Genomic DNA, 19,796 nt, shown 5'->3' with positions numbered 1-19,796 from the left:
TCGAGCTTGCTGTCTCAGCTTCACCATCTCTAGATGAGAACACATAATAATCCCTCTCAAAGCTCCTCGAGGAAGTGCACCCACCGTCTACTAGTGCTGTCTCATGATGCGCGTCTCGCGTACGTCGTTCGACTAATGCACGATGCTGCTCAGTTGCACCAAAGATTTCCTCCTGATATGTTACACACTCATCTTGTGTCGAAGTAGCTAAAAACCTTTGCTTCCAATCTCGGAGCTCATACTCCCGGACGGCCTTCACTTTCACCCACCACAAAGCTACCAAGGTCGATGACAGTCAAGGAGCCTAACCCAGGAGCTACCTGAATCGCAAGTCCTGCACCAATATTGCCCCAACGATTATGACTATCAGCTGCGACCAAGTCGTCAGCAACTCTGCTTGAAATCTTGACCTGTTGATCATCGATACTTCCCATCTCCTGCTGCCTGCGCTATCGACTGACTCATCCTGCAGAGGTCTGAATACCTGTTTTAAATGTCAGTCGTCGAGCCCCACAAAATCGTGAGTTTCCGCTGAAAATGTCCGCGATACATGCGCGGGCTGTGCATGTTCTAAGAACTGCAAGGAGATCCGTGGCCAGGAAGACTTCGGGAATTCACGGCTGACAAAATGAGCTAACGTTCCGGCTACTCAAATGACGTTGGCATACAACTGTCACTCAACAAGTGCAAGTTGGAGGTGATACTGTTGCACGCGGCTCGGTGATGTGTTCGTTCGGTCGATGCAAGAGTTTCTCGCGCAGCGAATGTCCATCACAGATATCAACAGGCTTCCGGGTTGCTTGCGAGGTACATAACAGCAACACAGCCCTACTTCTTGAGGTCTTGACAGTGGTAGTGCACGAAAAAAGTGAAGGTTGAGATGCTCTGCTGTTTCGCGACGAATCGCGTCGTCGACAAGACTCGGATGTGCGTTCTTCACTACAGTCTACAGGAAGCAGGCGGCCTTGTGGTGACTCCGAACGAACTGTGAAACGAAACAAATTCACCTGCTCAAACGAAAATCTCTAGTCACTTGCACTTGTTTGCACCGGTAGACGTCTGTCAACACCACAAAGCGCCTTTTGTGGGTCAGAGTACAACGCAATAGTGCATTCGTGCCAGTAATGCTAAAGTATCACTATTCCGATTGCACTTTCAGTTCCACATAAATAGCTGACATCCCCAGGCTTTTTTTTTTGTCTATCACAGTGCATTTGTATCTCCAGGTTCAAGTATCAACAAGTTTGGTTCCGCATCTTGGGCTTTAGTTGTCTCATCAAGAACAAACGTCGATATACTCACACAGACTACGAGTGCATCATGGATGCAGCAAAGAATTGCCAGGAGTCTCTGGGTATGTTCGATGGCCGTACCTGAATACAACTGTACACAGCACACTGACTTTAATAGCTGAAGCTCGTGACAAGCCGCGCGCGCACTCTTACCCTGCCTCGAAGTCGACCCCGACCGAAACCACAACTCCCACAAGCAAAGATGACAACTCTGCTCAAGCTGCGGCTGAGAAGCGCACCGATCAAGCCCCATCTGCCGTCGATGGCACGATAGAGGTAGCTTTCCAGCTTGGCAGCTTCCGAGTGCGCGACGATGGGACGTTCGAGATCTCACAAGGTAGACTGCTGTCAAACATTGCAGGTCTTCCCTTGCAGTTGGGCATGATCACGACTATCACGAATCTTATCGGCGCGCAAATTCAATATTTCTCACAAACATATATCCGACTCGGACTTGACCCAATGTACATTCGTGCTTGGGGCTTGTTCTTGAGACCCGTCAACCAGCTAGGAAAGTATTTCGGGCCATTCACAACTGATCAACAGTGGAGCAATGCGATCCAGAACTTGTCACAGACAGTTGTTGCAGACTGTGCCCACCACAAAATATCGAAATGTCCTTCATGTCAGGGCACTCCGATGGTAATTGGCTTCTTCGAAGAAAACCATCTCAATAATGCCTTGAGCACTCGAGGCTTGTCACCACTCACACAGCTTGATTTTGTGGATCACGATGGCGCGCCTCTGAACGAGCTAATTATCGCCTGCCCAGCCTTGCGACAGTCCATTGCACACATGCAAGCAGCGGCTCGCTCCTCGTCGATCAGAACTCTGCCGACGCCATACAATCTGCCAGCATATATCGGCGAGACATACGTTGGTTCACTCATTCTTCCTACACCACGACTTCTCGGTCTTGTCAATGGGGCCACGCTTACCATGTCCGCTGCGATCAATGCACTACGGCAAGGCAATACGCCTGCAGGAACACATGCTTTCTCTGCTCGGCTTGGTCTGAAGCATGGACGACACGCTTTGCTTGTCTCCCAGGCTCAGACAACGACACTTCCATTGGTAGGTGGCCGAGGTCGGGCGTCAGCCCCATTGTTGCGACCTCACAGCGTCACAGCACCAGATGCCGCTCGTCTCAGTCGCCCACTAACAGCTGTGCCAGGGTCGTATTCAAATTGGGATACCCGTCCGCCACCTCTGAAGCGACAGCGATCAGGCACTTCGACACCATCCGAAGGCACAACGAAGCACAGACGTCTTATCGTACCTGGCAAGGAGGGCGCTGTCAAAGAGATCCCAGCTCGGAAGTGGGAGGAAGCGAGCGAGCGACCTGATACATGGCCAGACAACAAAGACGAGGATGATATCTGCTTGACCTGCATTCAGAACAGTCGAGCTTGCACTGGGACACAGCTTCACGGTGCCACAGGCAAATGCGATAGATGCGAAATAGGCGAAGGCAATGGTAAAGGTCAACGTCGATGCTACTGGAAGCAATCAGCCAAGCGCATCCTTACCTACAGTGATGCCAAAGATGCTGATCCTAAGGGACGTCGTCTGCCGGCAAACACTCGAGCTGGTCGAGCTTTACGAGCAAAGAAGCAGGCTGAAGAGCAGGGTCAAGTGGGTCAGACAGGAGTCGGCAGCCGAGTCATCAGCAGTGGTGATTATGCCAGTGACACGATCACCCAGAAGACTCAATTTGCCGAGCGCGAGCCCGAAGTTGAAAGTCCTGTTAGCGAAGGAGTGGAAGAGTTTGAGATGGTGAAGCTGCGGGAGGATGAAGATGAAGACATGGACGAGGGGGGCACTGCTGACTCTCGAGACCGCAGCGAGTCCGCAGAGGCAGAGAATGAGACAGCCGATACCGATATCATCCTCGTTGACGCTGAAGATGACACAGCTAGTGCTTCGAGCTCGAGCGACGAAGACGACAACGATCCAGAAGAGAAGGAGCAGAGTGGTTAGGCTTCATGCAAGTTAGGCCTGCCTTGTAGTGGTGAGCAACTATTTGCTGAGGCTGATGGTCTGTTTCAACGACGACTGCGATGCGAATGGGGTGCCTCTGTGAAGGTATTCGAGGGGAGAGTCTAGATGCACCATAGGTTTAAGCACAGTAGAGTCGATTGTGTCAAGCTAAATTATGGCTGGCGGAGATATCCGATTATACATCTGGGCGGCGCAAACAATGCAAACAATACCTGGGCCACTTATATTTTCATAATCCTTACTGGTCTTCACTTCTCCCATCTACACCTCATGTCCCGTGACTAGCTGGTATCTCTCAGCGCTATGACCTGCCATCACTGTGCTACAAGGTGTCAGTCTCGCCGCTGCTCTCTGTTGGCAATCGTAATCATATTGAGGTTACATGGTGCCAATAGCTGATTGCCTGTGCGGCGATAGTTCGAGTAACGAGAATGTAGAGAAGGCACAATGAGTCAAGCCAGCGAAAACTGGCTCACTATAGGTCGCTCTTCTTACTTACCGGCCATCAGCATCTTGGACCTTGCAACCAGCTCGAGCTTCAATCTTTATACTAGATCCTATGAACCGTCATTGACCCTCCATGGCAGACGATAGGATCTGATGTGAAGATGGGGTGGACGAATCAGTACCGTGGAAGTCAGACTTGTCGACCGGCAAACAAACACAGAGATCACTAGATATATCAGCATGAGAAGGAGATTTGAGGCTGCGATGCGGCGGCGCTCGAGTTTCGTGCTTCTTTTCACTATGCACAGGCGCCTTCTATTTGTTGATGCATTCACTTTTCACACTCTCACCAGCCTCACTGCGCTGACACGATCCCCAAAACTTCTTCCTGCTTACACTCCAATCTGCTTTGCGCCAACAACTACAACTTTCAACTATTCATTGTCTACCGTCGTCTGAACTGCGCGCTAGACATGAACAGTTGACACTGCGGAAGGCTTCGAAGTTACTTTCGCAAGACGACCACGCATAAGGTATGTTGCATTCGCCCCAGCTCGATGCAGGTGTGATAGCCTTGTACTGACGGTTTCCTGAAGCTAACTAACATGGCGCCCTCGACCTTTCCATACAACAACACCTCGACGATCGCCCAGTCAGGACCTTCCCAATCGGGCGTCGCAGACTATACGAGGATGTATCCAGTTAATCAATCATCCTTGAATCCTGCAGATGGTCTCAACACATATTCCATCAACCGTGGCCCAACGCAGATTGCAGACGTCTCAAATGCGCAGGCCATGCAAAACCACGTGAAGCAACCTGTCTGCAACGCATACGATTCGACCTTGCCTCCTAGAACTGCTGAAGAGCAAGTCACTACACAACGTTCCTCTCACCACACTCAAGATGTTCGAAGACGCCTAACAGACGATGTGCCAAGCGCACCACAACAATCTGAACAAGCACAACACTTCCTATCGTCCAAGCACCAAGAGCTTGAACGTACTGTGGTAGACATTACAGCAGGCATACGGACCCTCCTTCGATTCGGCTCTGTTGAACCAGGAACGGATGGCCTTCCGGTGGTTCGCGATGTCTCTCGGACTTTCAACGGTCTGCCAATCGAGCTGTCAGAGATCAGCACCTTATCACAACTCATCGCAGCCCAGGAAAAATATTTCTTGTTGACCTACGCTCAGCACCGACTGACTGTTCGTGATGTCGTGGGCTATGCAATCCTATCATATGTGCCTGAAACTCGAAAATATCAGGTATCGCAACTATGTCAGAAAGCAGAACAATGGACCCAAGCTGTTCAGGTCCTTACACAAATATACCACGCTCAGAACGCATGTGGGCAAGAGACGACTTGTACCCTCTGTCGATTCCACCCCATGGTGGCGATATTGTTCAACCATGCTCATTTCTTCAATGTCCTTCGTAGCAAGAACATCGACCCTGTCTTGACTGGTCTTGCCCCCCTTGACTTGCCGAATCATGCCCTCATCTCTAGTCTGGCTCGCACCAGCCCAAACGACATCGGTCACTACCGGAGGACGTGCCAACTGGCCAAAGAAGCAAGAACACGACTCGGCTTTCATGCCTTTGACCACATCAATAACATCACTCCCTTCACACAATCCACTGCGCCACCGCAGCAGGGGCCAGCTATCGGCATGCGCCGTCTCGCACGTAACGCTGCCCACCTCGACACCACAACTCCTCTGCCGGGCACAGCGAACAGTTCAAGGACGCGACACTCTCAAAGCACCGATAACCATGAGAATCTGAACCATGTGGTATCTAAAGACAGTCACTTCGCATTCGACCCTACCGCGAACGTCTCCAGAACGAAACGCAAGTCTGCTGAACTACTTAGCACAGCTCGCTCACAATCCACCAACATGTCAACGAACGATCCAGTCGGACTGACTGATGTGCGTGGCCCAAAGGGTAAGCGCCTCTGTGTTCCCGAAGCTGAACGAACCAAATCCAAGGACGAGGCACGGAGGTTCGCTAGAGCCGCCGAAAAGCCAGCTGGCGCCACAAAGGCTGAAGACGACAAGTGCCTTACTTGCCTCGATATGGGTCGCGGGTGCGGTGGTACGTCTCTAGTTTCAGTCAAAGGAGACCTCCGGTGCCAATCTTGTGTGAAGACTGATCCAGACGGAAGCGGTTCGCGGAAGTGCTATTGGAAGGACGCGAGCCGAGGCATATACACACTCACGCAAGCAAAGGCTGCCGATCCGAATGGCAGAATCAACGCAGCCAACTCCAGAGCTGGGAGGCGAGTACGGGCACTGAAGATCCTGGCGAAGCAACAAGCAAGTCAAGCGGGTAGCGAACAGTCAGACGACGATTCCACCGAGATCGAAGACGCATCAGATTCTTTGAATGAACCAGCCGGGCAAGACACTTGTGATCCTGACGACGTCACAAGTCCTGGAGACGCTCTTGACACGACCACTTCTGATCTTGACGATGCCACAATTCCTGACAATAGCCTTACTACGACCAACGATCTTGCACTTACCGGTACCCAGTTCAACATCGATGACCACATTGACTATCTCTGGGACACACTCCTTGCAAAAGACGACTCCGCTCATCTCGACCCGGCATTGAAAGACTCCTGATGAAGTGAGGTCGATTTCAACGAGCAAGGCCTGAGATTCTGCTCACCACTGACTGACCTGGTCCACAAGAGCAGTGCGCTATACGAACGAATATGGAGTTGTGACGATTGAAGGAGTCGATTACCATACCGTGGAGTGTATGTGTTTCAAAGTATAATGTACAAGACTATGACCACTGCAAAGTCACTGTTTGATAATGAAGATCACAGAAGTGTATGCAGGGGCAAATGGTCAGCTTGAATATTTGTGTACACAATTCAAATACCATTTCAATGAGTTAAACTCGTCATATGTGGCGAATTCTGTGCTTATGTGGGCATTGTATGGCTATGGGCTTTATGGCCTTATAACCTTGAAGGTGGGCCAACATGCCATGCGCATTTCATACCTACGTGTGCAATGCTTGACATGGTTCGCATATGGAGAAGGTACACTGCCTTGGGCTCTGACTTCCCCAGGCACGATAGCCCAGAGAGCGGTGTGAATGATAGCTTGACCAATGGCATAGCATTATCAAGGGCCGTTTCGAGGAGTGTGGCCAGGTAAAGCATGGCATAGCATTGTCCGTACCTACGTCCATTGAGCTAGTAGTATACAGATTTAGTTCTATAGCCAACCGCAAACATTATTACACAGGGTATCTCTTTCATCATCATCATAACCCATAACCCATGCCTCATAATTATCGTTCCTAGCCCACATAACATACACCCCTGCATAGACGCCTTCGTCTGTCAGTGCGCAGAACACCAGCCCTTTGTCCTTCTGGATAAAGGCTCGCGACACCGACAAAGAGAACGCCAACAAGAAGCACAACATTTGCCATCATTCATCCCTCACAACTCCCTCAGTATGCCGTCAACAACGCACCATACTGGAACATGATCCCCACTAGCATCCTTCACATCCTTATCGTCCTGCATGAAGAGATGTTTACAGTCCTGACACATTGCATCGTCACCTAATCCTCCTCATCATCCGAGATAACAATAGCGGTCTCAACAGTCTTGCCACTTCTGACTTTCGGAATCCTTGAAATCGGTCGTCGAGTAGAGGTGCCTCGGCTGGTAAGAGGTGGTGGTCGAACAGGCTGTGCTTGCATGATTGGCGGTCGTATAGCCGATGGTTGCGCAGCAGGTTCTGGTTGATCTTGGCCTGTGTATTCAGTAGCTCCCATAGCTCGTGGAACACGAGGTTGTCGTATCAATGGAGGTCGTGTATCAGGCTCGGGTCGCATAGCATTTGTGTAGTGCGTCACCCGCATAGATCCTGGGACGTAGGCAGATCGCATGGCACTGTAACCCCAATCAACATTTTGATAGTTTTGGTTTGTCGGAGCCTGGCTGCCATGACGCCGAAGACTTGACGAGCCATTGTAGGCAAATGTGTCGTCGGCGTTGTCCTGGTATATGGAGAAGTCTGTGGGTGGTACTCGAGGAGGGATCTGGTCTCTGAACGAAGCCGCAGCTGGACTGCTGAGATATGCATGGGCAGGTACAAAGCCAGGCGTCAAGTAGTCGTTGTAATATGGTGAGGCTACATTCGCTGATGCTCCGAGACGAGTCCGGAGAAAAGCAGACGCAGGCGCAGCCCCGTAGTATCCAATGGCAGGATCGAGGGCTGGCGCTACGTAGCTGCCATAGTATGGTGAGACACCTGCACCGCTGAATGCTCGAGGATGAGCTGAAGCGGGAAGTGGTGGAAGTAAAGAATTGCCGTATGTGTTGGCTGAATCAAGACCAGACGTTGCGTAATCGCCAAGGTGTCGTGAGGGACCCACGTTGGGTGATATGAATGGCGGAAAGCTTCCAGGGTGAGGTACCGGTCCTCTCGACTCCGTGCTCCACAACGAAAGGTTTGCAGTGGAAGCCTTCAATCGTTTTGCTGTGGGAAGGTTCTCTTGACCTGGAGGAACTGCTCGCTTCTTCTCGTTAGTTGCCAGATATGGGTTTGTTGACAGTCTGGTCGGAGGTCGCGGCGCTGGCACGTGGTTGAATGACCTTGTAATGTCAGTGAGCGGCGTGCGTGGCGCACTGGACCTCACTGTAGAGATGCCGGGGCGAGAAGAGGACGGGACTGATGCTCGACCATTTGGGTCGCCGCCACCGGAGTTGCCTGAGCTCGCTTTTCCAGCATGAGCAGCAGCAGTATGCGTAGTGTAGAGACTTCCACTTGTAGATGCCGCCTGATCAACGGAGGCAGAGAACGCTGCCGCTTGGAATTGAGAGGAACCCATGGTGGGCAAGACTGAACCTGTGGCTGTCACAGGTGTATTTGGAGCTAATCGCATTGGCTGCCTGTTCCAAGAGCAACCAGCGTACGGAAGGCGTCAACGAAGCTGTTCATGATCTTCTTGTCTGAGAGTCCGTGTGCCACAAAAGGCCCATCAGCGTAGACGATGCTCCTCAAATCTGCATCCTCACTGCAACGAAATACTGATGTCAGAGTTGGGCAGGACTTGTCACCAGGGCAGAACTCTTTAGTTGGCCTGTAAAGCTCCTTACCATCGAATGTTGCTACTATCGCAGCAATGGCGGTTTGCAAGGAGTCGTCAGTACGAATGGTGGGGAATGACGTTTGAGCTCCTGTGGCTGTGGTACTCATGATAGAGCAGTGGTCCCAAGAGTCCGATGACAATCCAGCGTGGTCAAGAGTGGTCTTCAACCATCTTTGAACTCTGTTTTGCAATCCCCTGATGGTGAACGCTCCAGCGTTTGAGCCTGCAGATATCCGGAGCTCGTCGACATAGATCGGGTAGCCAGGACGGACATCAAGCAGGGCGTCTCGGAACTGCTCACCATTGTCTCCACTGAGCAAAACCGCAATCTGCAGAAAGAGGAACGGGCGGCCACTCATGCTGCAGCCTGACTTGGGGTGATGGACGCAGGTCATGCATGTACCAGTCCTTCCACAAACTTTGTGCTTCTTGAAACATCGGAAGCACACAGTAAGGTCTTTGAGCGTCCAGCCTGGAGGAATCATGATCGGGAGGTATTTTGTCGGGCTCACTAGAGACGCAGACGGAATAGGCGCAGTTGGTACTGTTTGTGTTTGCGGCTGTGACGGATTCTGGAATTGTGGTTGTGCTACTAGTGCGGTCGACTCATGTTGGAACGAGCTTCCGCTTGACTTGAGGTCGCCGCTGCTGGATATGAATCTTTCGTGACCTCCAATGTTCGTATTGATCGCCAGATCATGCCGAGCGTCGGTATCGGTTTGGGCAAATTCTTGGATCGTACCCTTTTCGGAGCTTTCGAGACGTGGTATGATGCTGGTGTCGACCGACTCATTGTGCTGAGTCACCACCTCGCTCGAATCGGGAGAGCTGAGTTCTTGCTGCTTGGTGGCTATATTGATGTCAGCATATCTATGGGGTGGGTGGTCATGTGGCTTCCTCGACATACCATCCTGCTTCTCTTTAGCAGCTTTGCGCTTGCCTCGCTCCTCATCCAGCTCCGCCTGGCGCGCATGGTATTTTGAGGTGGGTCCACGGGCCATAGCTGGTGGCAGCTGATTCCCTTTGTAATAGGGAAAGTTCTCAATTTACTACAAGGCGAACAACTTCTGCAGCAGTCCAAGGTCTAGAAATTCTCATTCCAAAGCTTGAAAGACTTCGCGCCGTCGGCGAACATTTTATGCGTACGCGCTGCGTTTGTTGGCCGCCGAGTGCAAGTGCAGCGGTCAATAGTGACTGCTTGCTGCATTGGTGAAAGTCCATTGTTACCTGATGTGAAGTATAGATACTGAACCTGCCACATACGACACGTCCCCTGTCACCTTGCACTTCTGCTCCCACCTTGCAGTTCTGCCTGCCGCCCGCAAAGTATTTGACCATGCCTTTCTTCGACACCTCGTACTTATTACACTCAGCATTCTGGCACAGCTTGGGTTGACATCCTGGCCTCCTGGTGTGAGCGAGACGGCAACCAGTGCAACCGGTAAGTCTGGTTTCTGATATTTGCTTCGTTCTTTCCTTAGCAACATAACGCTCTAGACCGAGCGTTATTGCAGGAGTTAAGAACATTCCCTGCGCATCGAGGCTAACAGTCGTCTGCTAACACTTCATACAGGCTTACCTCTTATACCCATTTTGACTGCCACCATCTCAAGAAGTTCCGAGGAGCAGGATCGATCTGAAGCAGCAATGCACATACTGGGACCTGCGGGACGAGCTTTTCGGGGCTTTTCCGAGCGATTTTATGCTGCTACGGCCGAAGTCCAACCCAGAGTCAAAAACACTGGAGTGGTTAATGTGACGTACAATGGCTGTTTCGGACCCGATCACGATTGGCCGGCTTCAGATCGTCCTGCTTCGTCGTTCTGACACAACACGGTGGTTCTCGAGGCGCTTTCAGCTTCGGCCATTGGCCATTGGACTCCTGTCGAAATAGAGGTAGGTCTGAAGCAGCAACGCGCATGTTGGGACCTGCGGGAATGCGCTCTTCGGAGCTGTTCCGAGCGATTTCATGCCGCTACGGCCGAGGCCCAAACCAGAGTCAGGAACACTGGGGAGGTGAATGTGACGTACAATGACTGTTTCAGACCCGATCACGATTGGCCGGCTTCAGACTTACCTCGCTTCGAAGATTCCAGAATGGCAGCACCCTTAACACTCCTATCCCTTGCCTTGCGTCTAGGGCGGCGAAGAACAGATACGGCAACACCTGCAGCAGGACGCACATGACAGGAACCCGGCTGGATGAGACTCTAACGTCGTCAGATATCGAGTCCTCTGAAGAGCAACTTCATGCTGTTACGGTCGAGGTCTGGGGTCGAATGGCTCCAGCGCTGTGAATGATCAACGTTAGAGTTTCTCATGCTTCCACGATCGACCGGCTGCAGGTGTCCATATCTGGACCAAATTCACAGATGCGATGTCGGGGCGGGTGCAACGCAGGGATTTCGTCGCCTTGTGCCAACGCAAGGCACTGTCACAGATGAGATCTGCGTGCACCAACAACCCCTTACGACCCTCAACAGGCCTCTGGATGTGTATCTCATCGCCTTGTGTTGACGCAAGGCACTGTCACAGATGAGCTATGCACATCCATTCAACGGTCTGCGCCGGGATATCTCATTGCCGTGTGCAAACACATGGCACTGCTCCAAATGAGACGGCGACCCTACCCTTGCTTTCCCATCTTTCTAGCTTTGTGCTGGTTGGTACGCGTACAGGCCAATTCCTGTGCGCACATCCACGCACCTCCTTTTTCATCTGTCGTTGCGCCTTGTGCGTGCCATGGAGGAAGAAGACCTGAGGGCTCGATCACCGTCGTTTGATTGTCGGATCTGGTCAAGCTCCGTCTGCTGTTAGTTCGACTGTGGGTGGCCTGAATGTGCCCGCTGCTTTTAAATTGAAGGGATCTAGTCACGCAGGTAGCATTCGTTTATGTCTGAGAGGCATACATGAGCCGTCGCGCTTGGCGCAGAGCTTGGGCGAACGAATCGAGTCATCATAGTTTCAAGCTTGAGTGCTTTGTTCTATCATTGTGGTCGATATTGAGAAGGACAAAGAAATGTGAACACTAAACAGAGCAGACGAAGGTGGAGACAACGCGTGATCTTAGACGCGCTTTCTCGGCCGAGAGGCAGGGGAAGGCACCTTTACTTGAAGAACTCCTCAGGAGGCGGCAGCTACGAATGGTACAAGTCTCATACGAAAGTACTAGGTACTAACCAGTTGCACAAGTAGGAAACCGCGATGGCGGCCGACTTCGAAAGCGCTGAGGCATTATTGTTGCCGTTTGGGAAAAGTCTCGTTCTCATTGCATTCACAATGGGAAGATACAGGTAATTGCAGGGGCATGGCAAGACAATGAAGTTGGCGGGTAAACAACGCTCGACGATGTCTCTGAACCGTTAGACGCGCATATTACTGGATTGCAATGGGTGCTGCCGCTGTATTGTCGCGAGAGGAGTCCTGGTTCCAGCTTGCAAAGGCTGGGTAACGTCGAGCCATCGTTGTTCAGTATGCTGAACACGCCGGTACAAGTAGGACATAACGGAGATCTCTTCAATGACGGGTGTCACGTGCTTGAACTGCGGTACAATCACACGTGAAAGACGAATCTTTTGCCATGAAGCAAGACCAGCGCTGGGCACGTCCAGCTCCAAGTCGACAGACCATGACTTGCGCCCACGTGCTACCCGGCCTTGACCGGCCGGATGGATCTCCGTTCCGCGCGCTCGTTGTATGGTCTTCATGCTCACCGGCATCCCGGGACCGTGACCGAAGCGGTATGCGTTCCGTGTCAAGTCAGCAATATGTCAGCGTGGATTCATGTCAGCCTCTCCATACCCATGGGCTGTGAAGCTTCGACAACCACCGGGGGAAGTGGGAGATCCTTCCCGTCTGACTCAGCCGTGCCTATTTCGGTTCGATATGGTCCTGCATGGTAGCTGTTTGGAAAGCATCGCTTCTGCTGCAGGGTGCCGAGGTCTTCAGCCCTATGTTCGTATCCGGTGTTCCGCGCGAAGCTCTGGACCAGGAACTACTGCCAGGTACGTGCGGGTGACGAGGATCCAGCCAAATTGTATCAGCCTCGTCAGGGTCACCGGCCAAAGTGCAACATGATTTGGCGGGTGGTCTTGAGCTGGGCGGCGGTGCTGTCATCGTTCTAGATATGGCAGGCGTGTTCGTCGGGCATAGAATGCCGTCGAGCATGGCCGTGAGCTGAGCGCAGCAATCAACATGCGCGATTAGCGATCGATAAGACAGCAGTGCTGCGCGCGATTGGCAGAGCTAGATTGCTACTTGGGATCACGGTTCATTGTTCGAGCCACGGGCAAGAACGTTGGGGCTCGATAGGCTGCTGATATCTGGTTGCGACATTGACCTGCTTCCCGTTGCAGCTCGGACTGCAAGGAGCGGAAGAGCGTATACCCGTAGCCAACGACAGGTAATCAACTTGACATACACTTCGCAGCAGCTCTTGCAAGTTTTACTCGCTTTGCACAACTATTTTCTGGCCATGACTTATGTAATCTATCACTAGTCGCTGTGATGTGACATCGAATCTCGCTAAACTCGCATGCATCTCGATGTCATCATTATGCCTTTTCTGGCAAGAGTGACCCTGTACCGCCTGCATGAAAGCAGCGTGAAACTGCTTCTTTCAGCTTCGAAGCTCGTCCATGCATTTGTGGCGCTCAAAGACGGGGGCCCTTCACCGCAACGTTTTGTCCTTTCAAATGGTCCTTGCAGCTTTTGAGCTTTTAGCGTGGTATACTAACATTCAGCCCTACCATAGATTGCTGCCGTTGTGCAGAACGTCGCAAATGTTCTTTTGCAGCCAGTCCTATTACCTAAACTGCTACAATGCGCATGCATTGGACGGGATCCATGTCGTCTTTCACGTGGCATGTATCGCACAAACTAGCCACTTGAAATTCAACAGCCATATCGTTCACCTATCCTCATCGAGCGTCATGGCAGTTTCTTGACACCCTTGCAATTCGGCCGTGGGCAGATAGAGCCGGATAGCCGTGTGCCCAACCTTCCACTCTTGACCCATATCATACTAAAAGCCGGATGCAGCCCGCCTACGCATCGTCCTCCGAGTATAACCGACCCTTAGCATCACCAATAGCGGCAGGAGCTCAAGCACAAGATCTGGATTCAGATCACGGCGTCACCCACTCGCAGCTACCCAGAACACAATCGACGTCGCGTAGCAGCAAGAACTGCCGCTCCTTCCCGTATCAAGAGCCGATATCGTCGCAAGTATTGGGGCCTTGGCGATATCGGTCTCCAAGAATGTGCTAGTCAAGCGCTGGCAAGGGGTGAAGGCACGATATGGAGCAGAAGTGAGCATGATCCAAGTGGAAGAAGACCTTCCCCGCCGCAGATCGCAGGAACGCGCTGGTGCTAGAGTCTGAAGTATTAGCAAAGTCAACTCATCGCTTAAACCATTCGCTCGTGTCATGTTTCAAGACGTCGAAGCTTTCGTCGCCATGCAATTGAATGCGTGAACCAAACTGATCACCGCAGACCCATCTGGTTTTGAAGATCATGATAGGAGACGTAGACAAGCATATGCTCGCTTGCACTGCCGTGCACCTGATCACAAAGTGGCCCCCAACTCTGGCTCGCCACTGTAAGGGCATCTCCTATCCACACAACCAATGTGGTCACGTTTGATGATGATTGGTGCCGATACCGGTACTGAGACGCGTCGGTGATCTAGACACGTATGTACGTGCCTGCAATTTAGCTATGAATCTCATGTAAGCTTTGGCATGGTGCTCTGGACTCTATGACAGTCCCCACTTTCAGGACCATGTTGGTTATCTGCTTCGTAACTTGCTCTCAGTCAAACCCATGGGGGAGCCACTGTAGGGTCAGCCTCGTGTCTTATTTGGGAGGTGATCTGTCCCTGTCGGCGAGTTCGAGCGGTGATTCGTGGGCAGAGGGGTATACATTTACCACAGCAGAGAGAACTCTTGGACGACTGCACCATTATCCCTGATGCGCACGGTGATCAGCCCTACAGTGCATGGCGCTGCATCGGAGCCGACCTTATTTGACCGCTTGGTAATTGCCTTGACGGCCTAGACACCCGCAGCGATGTTCGATGGTTAGCTGATCTTGTCCTGAATAGACATCCTTCCACCCGGTACCAATCTATGCACGCAGGGTCTGACTTCGCCGGATACGCTTTGGGCTACTGTGACTCTTTAGTCGTCTGTCTAGACACCCAGAGGATGACCCGTGGTATCAGACAGCTCATAAAAGATTCCCCGCTGCGATCTACAGCTTGCAAGCATTCTCCGGTACTAACCGGCTGAATCATCTCCTTCGACCTACCGTTGATCGCGCGAGCGCTGCTGGAACTGGTTAAGCTTCGAGGGAGCGGGCCATCAGTCAACGTTGAACACTCCGTTGTGTGCTAAGCTTTGGGCTGAAAAGGTACACAAAGCTTGATGACCATGCAGTGCGGATCAAGAAGCATGGGGAGGAAGCTGACGACCAACATGCCGATTAATTACCGTCCAACAGATCATGCACGCTTCGAGTATGCCCTAATGCGGGCAAGTCAACTCCTGCTTAACAGCAATGACACAGCTCCAAGCAATGATGCCATGATGCATTGTTGCCGCCACAAAGCATTTGTGAATCCATTTGAGGTGGTACGGGAAAACAACGCAGATTCATAAGGCGGGAGAGCCCACGTGAAGTCCAAGGTGAAGGCAGCAATTAAGAACAAAATCGACCTGTATTAAAATAGAAGATTCTGACATATCGCGCTAACCTCAAACTAACACCGCGCTAGTACCGGCAGGGCAAGCTCGGATCGGCACTAGCTCACTAGCTGTTCGAGGCTGAAATTACCGCAACTCCGCAAATGGCCTTTGCAGCAAGGTACAGGAGTGCGAAGTCATACATGCGAGAGTCAGTCGACGGCAATCGATCCTGGATGGGCAGTTAGGGTTTGCCAAAAGAGGGCAAGTGAAATAAGGGAGTACGTAGAATTATTATGGAACATCTATGGGACTTCGACGTACCAGCTCAAGCAGCGACGAACAGAGAAGCGACACTGTGACAGTAAAACTACAAGTCGTTCGTAGGCCAGATTAGGTCACCGTATCGTGCAAAAGGCCTGCCGTGAAGACGCAGACGCGAGCGCCAGAAAACATTGAAGCGGTGGAAGTCCTAAAAACGGCGAGAGCTAGTCCAAAGTGAGACTCGCCTCATTGGTGGCTTGCTGCAGAGCCATCGCCATGTTATTTTTTGCCAGGGCGCGCGCATCAGGAGCCACAAGGATCCTGAATTATGCATTCTTGCATTCATCCTCAACGCCCCGTAGTTGATTACCACACACGCTGCGTAGCTGCGCATACAGTGCTAGCACGGCTTCCCACCCATGCCGCTGGATGTCTCTCAACCCTGCCTCAAGCTAACTGTAGGCTGGCGGTGTACATAAATTCCGTCCTGCATTGCCCTACTCAAACCAGCATTAGTGTCTGCAACATCCTAGTCCGCCATGCTGCAGAACACAGACCACTCCCAAAGAGCTCTTGGTGCTGGCCCTATGGCTTTTCCAGGATCTAATTCTCGTTTGGGCGTGCGAGGATGGAGCTAAGTCCAGCCCAGCGACGTACGGGTGCAGGGCTGGATATAAGTTTCTTAAGGCCACCATGTCCCGCGTTGAACTGATCGACATTGTATATATCAGTGTTCGACTGCTTCGGTGTTTCCATTGAGGTCATCAGGCTTGCAAGTGATCACATTGTCATACAAGAACCGATAGCTTCCTCGTCGCAGTATCCTAACCCTCGTCACCCGAATCTGTTGCCAGCCATACAAGCCTCTTATCCGCCGCAATGCAGCGATCCAACAGCCACCCTCTCCAACAGCAAACATACGCACAACCAATGAATCATTCCAGATATCCAGCAGCGCATAACACAAGCTCTGCTTTTAGCGCGTCGGCCAACCCAAACGAGGACTGGACGAAGATCTCGGATCTAGCTGAGCGACGACGCATACAGAATCGCATTGCTCAAGTGAGTAGCCTCGCATTGTGAGCATTGGTCAGTGCTAACATTTGAACAGCGCAACTACCGCAAGAAACTGAAGCGGCGTCTGGAGGATCTCGAACGGAAGGCAGCTTCGACTTCAGTATCACCAGAGCCGTCATATGCCGAGCTGGCTGTTTCGAACACGCAACAGCAAAGTTCGTCAAGCCCAAGTAGCAACAGCATTGCGAGACAAAATTCGCGAACTTCCCGAGCCTCGAGTACCACGTCTCAGGATCAGCAAATGTCTCCAGATCTTTTCCCGCTCGAGGATCCGTTCGCCAATATGACCATGCAGGAGCAGCAAATGCATTACCTGTCACCACCATCTTACTCATTTCCAACCTATCTACCGAGCTCAGACTACTTCTCACAAGACTTTTCGTACGGGGGAGGTCACCAGATACCACAGATATATACGGAACCTCCGTTTCAGAATGACTTTACTCATTCTTTACCACCTACTCTTCCCTCAATGCATGAGTCGGGCGCCGTCAAACAAGATTCATACTCGATAGACGATGATTTCTTGAACCCGTTTGGCATCAGTTATGCAACCCTAGCGGGGATGGACGTGGCGTCTCAGCAAATACCTGCTGAATTCTCTTCAAGGGTAAATAGTCCCAGCCTCTTCTTTCGCCAATATCCTCATAGCAGATAATGAAAGACTCTTCATACATATGCTTGGACCAGACTGGCTACATACATGGACATGAACACCTGCTGACTTGAATGACAGTCGCCTCCTTCAACAGATGGCTGGTCATCAAGCAATTCGAGGGAAAATTCGCCGCCCTACTTCACCCAACCAATGACACCACTGTCGAGATCGAATTCACCCAATGTGCATCTCTTCGAACAATGTTGGCAGTTATGATAGGGGCTGCATGGGGACTACAGGGATATCGAAGACCCTTGGGCAGGTTTTGCAATCCTCCGGCTCATCTGGAAACCAGGAAGGTCAACATCAAGGGGGAAGGTGCTGTTGACTACTGTGACACCACAAACTACTGTAGGATAATAGGGACGACTCTGAGACGAAGGAATGATTAACAGGAAGATCAACAACGTTGCTGCCCAGTAAACCTTAATGTTTACTCCATTGACACAGGAAAGTGATCCTATCACCTTGACTTGGGGCGATACGCATTGTTTCCTCGTTTACATTTTGTCCACCAGCTGATTGGTCGTCGTCCTGGAGGCTACCGAGGCTCCCGAGGAAGCCACTGCCAAGGAGGTTTTGCGTCTTGCCCCATGAGGTTAGTGATGCGTTCAAAGCTTATCTATCATGGCCGCCCCATCAACATCCTTGCGTCGGCGCTATACCAATTTACTGGCCGGACTTTCGTGATCTCGCACGTTCTCGTTCACTAAGTATTGCCTTGATTGGGGCACGACAAGAAGTACAATTGACGGCCATCGTTTCATCCATAACACACGAATCTCAGTAGAGGGTCATTCTAAGTTACAAAGCTCCAGTGATGATTCACGACCCATCCAGCACACTGCTATTTGGGGGCGTCTTGTATGGCACAACTTTGCACGCCACTCTCAAAAGTATGATTGGCTAACACGCTCCTTCCTTTTAGAGGTTGGAAATCAGGAGACTGGACCGATAGCGACGATCGCGTGCGAGGTGGTGGGTCCCAGGTACGTGCAGCTTCTGAAACACATTATCATTCCTTCCAGCGGGCAGCTATACCGGCCCCATTCGCACTCCCTCAGTTTGGAGCTCCAAAGCTGATCAAAAACGACAGTCACACCTCAAGATCGAGCACGACCACGCAAAATTCTGTGGTAACCTCGATATTGACACACTCGGTGGCGCCGGATTTGCTTCCCAACGCACTACCGGTGGCGACCGACATTGGGACCTTGCACAATATGATGGTATCGACCTTGTCTTTGATCCGGCCGGAACTGATGACAAGACTTACACTTTCATATTGAAGGATGAGATTTTGCTGCCAGACCCTGGCAATGGCAGAGAGCAGTCCACAGTGTCATGGGAATTCGACTTCAAGAAAAAGGACTCACATATCTATCTAGACGATCCGTCTCTTCGCCATGTCTCGATACCGTGGCATGCTTTCAACGCCACCTATCGCGGTAAGCCTAAGGACGATGCAAAGCCACTAGCAAAAGATGATGTCAAGAGGATGAGTATCATGATGAGAAGGTATGTTTCATTGCCACCGAAGGCAACATCAATGACTTACCCCAGCAGCTTCTTTGGCACCCAGAAGGGCGCCTTCTGCTTCAAGCTAGTCGAGATACGGTGCAAGACTCCACGAGCCTCAACTGAACATCCTCGTCCTTGCTCGCCACATGGTGGCGAAGACGACAGCGATCTTTGCAGCTTTGACAAGCCGTCGGAACACGAGGCGCAAGAGCCGAAGAACAGCATTTGGTCGAGGTTCTTTTGCTGGAGCAACAAATTGTGAGCCACGAGATAGTGCAGCGAGAAGCCTCGACGCTCTTCGGCTCGACCGGAAAGCCACGCGATGTGCGCTTGACCTCGAGGACAACCCGGCCACCATTGAGCACATTGGCAACGGATCTGTAAGCACAGGGCAGATTCCAAATGTGCTGATACACCAGGTGAACGGTCACTCGTGCAGGATGACTAATATGATTTATCAACTCTCTTATCGATACGGCCGAGAAACAGTGTGGCCATCAAGTGCGACCCATTGAACCGGATGCCTTCAAAGCAGCGTCGCGATAATACTCACGTGGCATTCCAGGCTCTGCAGCCTGTAGCGACGAAGGACCACTCGAGAAAATGCCTCGCTGCCAATTATACAAGGTGGAGTGGCGGCAAGACTTCAGGCACCACAAAAGGACCGCTCTTGTGGTACTGGCGATCCGTCGTTTGTCGAGATATGGGTAAAATGTTCAC

At 51.6% G+C, this 19,796-nt stretch overlaps 5 protein-coding genes across 5 annotated transcripts; 3 read left to right on the top strand and 2 right to left on the bottom strand.

Moving 5' to 3' along the window:
- Positions 1-1,320: 1,320 nt before the first annotated feature.
- Positions 1,321-3,272, top strand: PMZ80_000647 (uncharacterized protein; the record flags this gene model as incomplete). Its single annotated transcript, XM_064869097.1, has 2 exons — positions 1,321-1,354; positions 1,411-3,272. 2 exons carry the CDS (start codon positions 1,321-1,323, stop codon positions 3,270-3,272), a joined length of 1,896 nt encoding a protein of 631 aa, XP_064734594.1.
- A 1,073-nt stretch (positions 3,273-4,345) lies between these two features.
- Positions 4,346-6,376, top strand: PMZ80_000646 (uncharacterized protein; the record flags this gene model as incomplete). The annotated part of the gene is made up of 1 exon (XM_064869096.1): positions 4,346-6,376. One exon carries the CDS (start codon positions 4,346-4,348, stop codon positions 6,374-6,376), a length of 2,031 nt encoding a protein of 676 aa, XP_064734593.1.
- Positions 6,377-7,337: 961 nt separating this feature from the next.
- On the bottom strand, positions 7,338-8,612 carry PMZ80_000645 (uncharacterized protein; the record flags this gene model as incomplete). The annotated part of the gene is made up of 1 exon (XM_064869095.1): positions 7,338-8,612. The coding sequence occupies one exon, from the start codon at positions 8,610-8,612 to the stop codon at positions 7,338-7,340; it is 1,275 nt and encodes a 424-aa protein (XP_064734592.1).
- A 44-nt stretch (positions 8,613-8,656) lies between these two features.
- Positions 8,657-9,874, bottom strand: PMZ80_000644 (uncharacterized protein; the record flags this gene model as incomplete). The annotated part of the gene is made up of 2 exons (XM_064869094.1): positions 8,657-9,723; positions 9,781-9,874. The coding sequence occupies 2 exons, from the start codon at positions 9,872-9,874 to the stop codon at positions 8,657-8,659; spliced, it is 1,161 nt and encodes a 386-aa protein (XP_064734591.1).
- Positions 9,875-16,699: 6,825 nt separating this feature from the next.
- On the top strand, positions 16,700-19,338 carry PMZ80_000643 (uncharacterized protein; the record flags this gene model as incomplete). The annotated part of the gene is made up of 4 exons (XM_064869093.1): positions 16,700-16,882; positions 16,932-17,507; positions 18,652-19,073; positions 19,119-19,338. The coding sequence occupies 4 exons, from the start codon at positions 16,700-16,702 to the stop codon at positions 19,336-19,338; spliced, it is 1,401 nt and encodes a 466-aa protein (XP_064734590.1).
- Positions 19,339-19,796: the final 458 nt, after the last annotated feature.

Source organism: Knufia obscura (assembly GCF_036327395.1).
Source record: "Knufia obscura strain CCFEE 5817 isolate CBS 148926 chromosome Unknown scaffold_1, whole genome shotgun sequence".
Taxonomy (NCBI): domain Eukaryota; kingdom Fungi; phylum Ascomycota; class Eurotiomycetes; order Chaetothyriales; family Trichomeriaceae; genus Knufia; species Knufia obscura.
Note: the sequence above shows the minus strand (reverse complement) of the source record. Positions and strands in the feature narration are given on the sequence as shown.